This window comes from Oratosquilla oratoria, chromosome 7 (genome assembly GCF_046742065.1).
Source record: "Oratosquilla oratoria isolate Oo_2021 chromosome 7, ASM4674206v1, whole genome shotgun sequence".
Taxonomy (NCBI): Eukaryota; Metazoa; Arthropoda; class Malacostraca; order Stomatopoda; family Squillidae; genus Oratosquilla; species Oratosquilla oratoria.
The window spans coordinates 81552533-81560930 of record NC_134783.1 but is presented as its reverse complement, the minus strand read 5'-3'; the positions used below and the strand labels follow the sequence as shown (position 1 = coordinate 81560930).

The 8398-nt window shown below is 36.5% G+C and overlaps 1 protein-coding gene across 1 annotated transcript in view; it reads left to right on the top strand.

Annotated features, from left to right (window-relative positions):
* The window catches only part of LOC143027232 (endothelin-converting enzyme homolog), a 198621-nt gene extending 190489 nt beyond the window's left edge, over positions 1–8132 (top strand). Inside the window, exons 15-17 of the mRNA XM_076188453.1 lie at positions 1426–1532; positions 2945–3117; positions 4712–8132. Of these exons, the coding sequence (XP_076044568.1) occupies positions 1426–1532; positions 2945–3117; positions 4712–4811 (380 nt within the window). The 3' untranslated portion in view covers positions 4812–8132. The remainder of the gene's footprint in view (positions 1–1425; positions 1533–2944; positions 3118–4711) is intronic.
* Positions 8133–8398: the final 266 nt, after the last annotated feature.

Here is an 8398-nt window from a genome sequence, read left to right as displayed (position 1 = left end):
GAACTCGATGAATTTCCCCACCAAGAAATAGAACGTGATAGATTTGCCCTATTATATCAATATCTTATAATATCCAAGGTCCAAATACGTTTACAGGAACGTGCAAATTAAGAACATTTACTCAGACCTTGTGGCATAATAGGTTATGTTATGATATTGTCCTTTCATTTCAATTCCCTATTTAAAATAATTTTATATAGTGTCATTGGGGCAATCTGATGATATAGTTGTAGCTGCTAATAATATTGCAGCCTAAAAATACTGTAGATATTGAAGGCTGGGAGTGAAACGTTTATTCCTGACGTTTCATCTACCTTGATAAAGTCAGTAGACGAAACGTCAGGAATAAAAGCTTTACTCTCAGTCCATGTCTCCTTTGCTACGTTTAAGCAACTTGTTCACGTGGATATTAATTTTATACTATAGATAATCTTCATGTTTTATTTGTTCAGTCAAATGAATCTGCCTTACAAATACTTAGAGTGCATGCAGTGCCAAGAATCAACAGTTGAGTTGGACAAATTTAGGTTTAAGAAGGAAATAGGCAAGAACCGGTGGTGAACAAATGGAATAGACTTGGTAACCAGTTATTGAGAGCTGAAAAAAGATGGTTGTTTTAAGAGATTAGATCAATTTATGGATAGGGATAAAAGGTGGTAAGGGACATGGAACTGCCTAGAAGCCTTATGGTCTCTTACAGTCTCCTCCATTCTCATGTTCTGATTTTCTTTTGTTCTCATGTTCTCGTGTGTTTACGTTCTCATGTTCTCATATGCTTATGTTCTTATCTTACTATGTCCTTATGTTATGTTCGTTTGTTCTTTTGTTCATATGATCTTATGTTCTTTTGTTCATATGATATTATATTCTTATGTTCTTTTGTTCTTTTTTTGTTTATTTTTTTTTTGTTCTTTTATTCTTATGTTCTCGTGTTCTCACGTTCTCATGGTCTCATGTTTTCATGTGCTTACGTTCTTATGTTATGTTCTTATGTTCTTGTATTCTTGTGTTCTTATGTCCTTATGTTCTCATTTTCTCGTGTTCTTATGTTATTTTGTTCTTATATTCTTTTGTTTTATCTTATTTTTGTTCTTTTTATCTTTTGTTTTCTTGTTCTTTTGTTCTTATGTTCTTATGTTATGTTCTCATTTTCTCATGTTCTTATGTTCTTTTGTTTTCTTTCCTTTTGTTTTTGTTCTATTGTCCTTTGTCCTTTTGTCCTTTTGTTCTTTTGTTCCTTTGTTCCTTTGTTCTTTTGTACCTTTGTTTTTTGTTCTTTTGTTCTGTTCTTTTGTTCTTTTGTTCCTTTATTCTTCTATTCTTTTGTTCTTTTGCTCTTTTGTTTTTTGTTCTTATGTTCTTATGTTCTAATGTTCTTATGTTCTTACTCGTATGTTCTTATGTTCTTGATTCTTTAACTGGCAGATCAGTACGGTCAGTACGTGGTACCTGACCTTGGTCTTCACGTCAATGCTATCAACACCTTGGGTGAGAACATTGCAGACAACGCTGGACTCAAAATTTCTTTCAAGGTAAGTCTGACTAAAGCCTTGTTGACACGGGGCTAGTTTAGCAGCCGCTAGTGCTAGATCCTGCAAGTTAACTTATCCGGCAAACAAGTGTTGACACTAAGATAGTTTAGAGGCAGAGTTACTAAATTTCCGTTGACAGTGGGCAAGTAGAGGGATAGTTTACAAGTCGCTAGCACAAACGGGTACTCAATTAGCTCCGTGTCAACGAGGCTTAAGGAAGTGCCGTATCGATGATACCGGGATGGTTGGTAGTTCTGATATTGTCCTGTTTCATTTGTTACGAAATACGACCTGACAATTCACATCACATCACACAAACACAACCGAACAAGCGCAACATGAATACAACTCCAGCAGCGGTATACTGGAATATTTACCCCAGCACAACATAACACTTTCATGCAAAAACACATACACATGGAGATCTCAAAACCTACAATCCTTAATAAAGTATCGAGTCTTATGCATTGACCCCCCCCCCCAAAAAAAAAAAAAATCAACCAAAGAAATAACTCAGATAAGCAATAATTGTATTGGCATACCTACGCTCAGGTATCCGTCACTGAAACAGTACCAATCATAGACCCCCACAATACAAAATCGACGGGGCAAGACCTCAAATTTTTTAGATGCAACTATCTATATACCAAGGGCTTTTCCCCCCTTACAAAGGAGGTAGCCAAGTCGAAAGGCAAATGCCCAATTCCATCCATTTCCATTCCACTCCCATCCACCACCCTTTCCTCCCACTCATCTTAGCTCCTCATGGATGACGGGTCATCCCTGTATCCCACCCACTACTACACAGAAAACACATAACACGTTGTATAATGCCGCCCTACACTCCAGAGAACTCCACAGAATCTCTTCACCTGTGGCTGTGGTCGGATTCTTGGAGACTGAGGGTCACCTGCAAGAGAATGATAATTAATTGTTGTCTCGAGTTTCACTATGTGAAGACCCGCACACCCACAGTGGCTGAAAATAGTCATCTGGCCCTTCCCTGGGAAGAGTTTTTGGTCTAGTCTTGTGTCGTATTAAAGTAGGATTATTTGTTTGTCAGCGTCTGAAAGTAGGAGTACGACAGCAGTCACCCGTTGTCTTTTTTTCATATTTGAGAAAGTAGAAGAAATGTAACTAAGATTGATATAGAGAGATCATGGGCCCAGTCCGAAGACCGAGTGCCAGGCCCTCGGGGCTGCGCTTCCATAAATAAAGAAGTAAAGGAGCTGACGGGTTTTGCAAATGTTCAGTAAGGAAACGATTCTCTCTGCCGTCCATCTTGCAGGATCACCACAAGCAAGCACTTGTCACTGGTCACTGCTACAAGAGAGAACAGAGTCGACAAGTGGATTGATTTTCTAAATACAAAAACATTCTTGTAACATAACTGTACCTCTTTCTCCTTCCAGGCCTACCAACACTGGCTGAAAGACCACGAGGAAGAAACTCGTGTGCATCTTCTCAACTTCACAAGTAACCAACTCTTCTTCGTCAATTTCGCCCAAATTTGGTGCGACAAAGTCAAACCTGAATCTCTGTTAACAAAACTGCGCACGGGTCACCACGCGCCCAACAAATACAGGCAAGTATCTTCTATTATTATATTCATTCTTGCACATACAAAGTCAGAAATTCTCCTGAGGTTATCACACTGGGCTTCTGCGGGTTTCACCAGCGTCGACCGTTGGGAGTTCGTTTGAGCAAAAACGATTTCGGTTACAATATCTTATTTTTCAAATCTCCAAATACCATATTACCATTCTGTCATTTATAGCAATGCTGAATGATGAACTAAGAGTGTCAAACTATACGAATGTTAGACATAATGTTGAAATGCTCTTAGAGAAGTATGAATTTCTGTAAGCAAAGTCATATTCTAGTTATTCAAATGAGGGCTAGAAGTAAGATGTGGGAGGAAAAATTAGCCCCGTGTGATAATCCTTTTATGGTTGCATTATCGTCGTTCGCATATAACACTGGCCTTTGATATATGACTGTATTACAAACAGAATGAAATTTAGTATTTATGAAAGCTAACGAAAATATATTTATTTGTGAGAAATCATCGTCGATAAACTGCTCTTAGATGAAGGTCTAATCTGTCAGTGGATAAGATACGTTAGTCTCAGTTTGAATATATCATAAAGCATCGTGGTACTGACACATGGCTAGAAATGTATCAGGTATTCTTTAGATTTTATTAAAATGTAAATCTAAATTCGCCTTTACGACTTGAATAAAATGCAGTATGACTCGGACTACTGCCCTCACAAGGGGGCGTTTGTTGTTTTAGGCCCTGTTCACACTATGGGTTTGAACCGCGTAGAAACCACAGCGGTACCGCATGGTCAAGCAAAACCTGCGCGGTTGTGCGTGAATGCCTCCATTGGCTTACATTGTAATTGAAACCGCCGTGGTTGAAACAGCTAGTGTGAACAGCAAACGGTTTTAATAAATTGTGTGGTAGACTATTCATAGTGAAGGAGGTTACACAGAAACTGGCATGAAAATAGTTTACATTTTTATCCTGTACACCACTTCCCAAATGTATAAATTATAGATATCCCCAACCTGTCGCTAGCGAGCACCAACACAGAACTGCGTTTCACAAGGAGCATCAGTTGAATATCCAAATTAAACGCGTTTTATTTCTTAACCTTCTGTCCTAGTGTTTCAAATTTTGTGTCTTTAAGATACATCTTATTAACTGGACTAATCAATTAGCTAGAAAGAAATTGGGTCCTTGTCAGCTCAGAAAAGTTGGAAACTGGCCTAGAATATCTGCTTCTTATCATCGCAAATACTGCACCGTCACTACCATAAGTACTGTTGTTATTATAGTTCCAAGTCATCACGACGAGCTTCAAAAAAGTAAATTACTCCAACCAACACAACAACGTATTACACAATCACCGCTATTATTATGAACCCATTTCAAAATGGCTACCTCCCTGGTAAGGGGGGTAAAAGCCTTTGGACTTGGTGTATAGCCAGACATTTCAAAATAGTGTCTTGCGATGTAACCAACTATTCCTGCGTGTCTCTTGTTTGGATCCCAGGCCCTTCTAACTTAACTGAATAGAATGATCTGGATTGGACAAGAAGAAATGACAATGTGTGTGCATTTCTTTGTGTGAGATAACTGCTAATGCTCCTTCCTCCTCCCCTTTCTGCAGGGTCATCGGGACACTCTCCAATTCTGAAGACTTTGCCCGCGCTTTTAACTGCCCCACCGGTTCCAAAATGAATCCTACCACCAAATGCAAAGTTTGGTGAACGAATTCTGCACCACCTCTTCGCGTTTCTTGAACTTTTGAGAAAACATTCAGTTTTGTCGTCTGATTTTATTAAGTGTATTATCAAAATTAATTTTTCAGTCTCATTAAAATGGAAGGGATCGAGAAAGTTGCACAATGCCATCTGGCCAGCTGCCTGGCCAACTGAGGTGTAAGTAGTACAGTAAGTAGCTGTATTGTGTCAGGTATCGTAATCTGAGTACTTAGTCTGATCCTGATATTTACAATAATATGAAAAAGAGTGTTAATATAGTGATAAAGATTATAATGATAGGGATATGATGGTATTAAGGATTAAAGTATCACTCAGACACACATTCGATTACGCAACAAAAAATGTATTTATTTTTTAAATTGTATCGTCACTTCAGTACACATCGCAGTTCAGAAATCAGTGAACTGTGTCCATTTCGTGTAACATAGTCATTGCCAAAAGAGTAAGTGTTATTTTCATCTTTACAAAACACCAAAATCAAATTTCAATGTATTATTTGTATGTAAGGTGCATGTAATTTATTTAGAAAACATGGAAAATAACAAGTTTCATTTTCATTACAAGATATCCTTTATAAGACTTTCTTCTTCAGTAGTTCTAAATATTTCTAAATAAGTGAAATATATGTATAGAATTCCATTGTAAGATTCGTGGAAATAGGCAGATAGATAACTAGCCTAGATAAATAAATGATTACATAGAAAGATGAACGGGTGAATGAATAGATAGATAGATGAATATAGTTACCGTAGATCAGTGGTTCCCAAACTGGGGTAAATTACTCCTTAGGGGTAATTTAACAATTTGTCGGGGGTAATGGAGGTATAACAGAAAAGAAAATAAAGAATTCTGAAAATCAAGAAAACATTACGGTACTTGGCATTAGGATTAATGTTAACTTAGCATTACAATGCAAAGTTATAAAGTAAACCTATTATAATTAAGTAGTAAAGTTAAATCGAATAACAGTAAACATCAAAAACTAATATACAGTATTAGAAAAGAAGAAATGTGTATCTTAGTGTGTAAACATTGCCAGACTGGCACTTTCAACTACGAAGCCAAGAATTCCTCAACCAGCTTCAAGCATGCAACTCTATCCATCCCATTGATGTTCTCGACATCTTTGACAATAGTCATTAGATATGCACAATGTTCAAATACAATAGATCAATGAAAATGTCTCTAGTGTTTTGATTTAGCCATATATATATTAATGTTGACAGCATTTTGTGATAGGGGTAACATGCTTTGTGGCATGTTAAATTGGGTAACAAACTGAAAAAAGTTTGGGAATCACTGCCGTAGATAGATAAGACAGGTAACCAGATACTGTACTTAGGAAATATGGTTTTCGTTTAAGTCAAGTAAAAGGATGAGTATTTATAAAAATATGTCGAGGGCAATTGTAAGTTTGAGAAATTAATAGATAATAGTGCATCCTTGGAAAATTCCGTGAAACTGTCATTAGAAGATCGACAACGATACATCTTTGCTGCCACTTTATGGAGTCCTATCTAAATTACAGAATGTCCACTGGTCCTACCCCTTATATCTATCAGAAATTCCCCTACTCGCCACCAGGGACTTCGAGTAGTAGATTTATTCATACTCATTGCTATAAATAGTACTGTAATTGTTGAAAGTGTATGGGTATCTCTATACTGCCAAATTATTTTCCATGAAGGCGTTCTTCGATATTGGTAAAGCATTAAGTTTAAAGTGTCATGTTTTCTTTTTTTTTAACAAAACCATTAAGGATTTTTTCGTGGAACCTTTTTATCTTTCTTATAAAGAGGAAGAAACAGTATTTTGATAGTGTTTTTGTGAGATTATTTGTGTAATTTTTTGAGAGAAAGAAACAATCTTTTGATAGAAAATTTTCTGGGATTCTTGGTGTCCTTTTGTCTGTCTAATCCTGTGTTGAAGATGATTATCTTATATACAATGATAGACCGACAATACTTAAAATGTCTGAGAGGTAAATCTAATTGTTCTTGAAGAAGATAGGGTAACTCTGTCGAATGGAGAGATGGACAAACTTATTCTTGGTGACACTAAAAGATATGATTTTTTATTTGCCCCCAACAATAAACGTTTTAAATTCATAGACATCATCTCTTCTCTAAAGAGGTTGCCATCCATCTTCATGTAAAGACAGATTGTATTTATATTTTTGTTGGGAATAGCCAGTGTCATTTCTGCAAGGCGGTACAAGACCCCTTTGTGGTCCCGAGGCAGGCTTTTTTTTTTTGTTTTTCTCAAAATTAAGGATTTGACATCCAGTCTGTACAACTAGGCCCACAATAATTAATAATACATACTAATAAAAAGAAGTAATCGCGGTGTGATAAGTATAAGGATGTTTGTGTATGTGAATATAAGTGTATATCGGGCTGGATGTAACAGAAAGAACTCGTTCTCGAGGGAGGATGGATGTTGCATATAGTTGCTGTGGGGCCCCGCCCTCTCATAGGTCCTGGCTAGCGTTTTTATCCTTTGGGGGCAGTATCGCACTGACGAAGTTGAGTCATAGAGGTGGTTTAAAGAAAGGTTTGAGGAGGGCAGCAGCAGAACGAAGAAACAGTTGAGGTAAATGGTGATCTCAACATTCTGGGTGACTTGATCCGTAGGGATGTTACCAAAGTCCCTATAATACAAACTATTTACAACATACATGTAGCCAATATTCCATACGGGACGACTTAAAGACAGGTTCTATATTCTTGTGGCAATGTGAGAAAGGATTAAACAGTTCTACAATGGGACTTAAACTGTTGCCTGTGCGTCTTCTTGTCTCGTGGAGAGAATGATACTGATGGCGCTACGATAGCCAGTTGTGTAATGATTGAATTGTGATAAGAAAACGCACACTCAGTGGTTCGAGTCCCAGTAATAGTTATTTATTCCAATTGTCACAAATCACACAATGTGAGAAAGGGCTAAAGATATTCCAACCGAAAGAAAAAATATACTCCTCTTCGCATTCCTGTATACCTGGAATTCCATCTTGGGAGTTTATGGAACGACGACGACGACGACAGTGAATCTTCACTTCTCTACTCAGGTTTCCTAAAAAGGTAGAAAATAATCTAGTGAAAGAAAAATCAGTTTCAGCCCAGGGCGCTGAAACTTAGGATAGTCCAATATGTATGTTAGGATTGGGGACTTTTTTGATAATAAAAATATTCTTTATTGTTTTACCTACTTTGAATTTACTTAATTAAACCAACCTTATTTAACTAAGTTTGATTTATTTTTCGCAAATTCTGATACCTGACAAATTTTAATAAACGACTGGAGTGAAAAAGATCTTAAGTCTTATTATTTATAGCCTTCATACATTTGAGAAGAAAAATAATTGTGTGGAAGCAACCTTACATGATATATATATATATATATATATATATATATATATATATATATATATATATATATATATATATATATATATATAGATACATATATATATACTCTACTTCTTACCGTCGTAAGGTGTTGGTAAAAATACTATACCGTTCGTGTTTGTTGATGAAAAACAGAAAACTAGAGATATATCAGACCAAAAGACA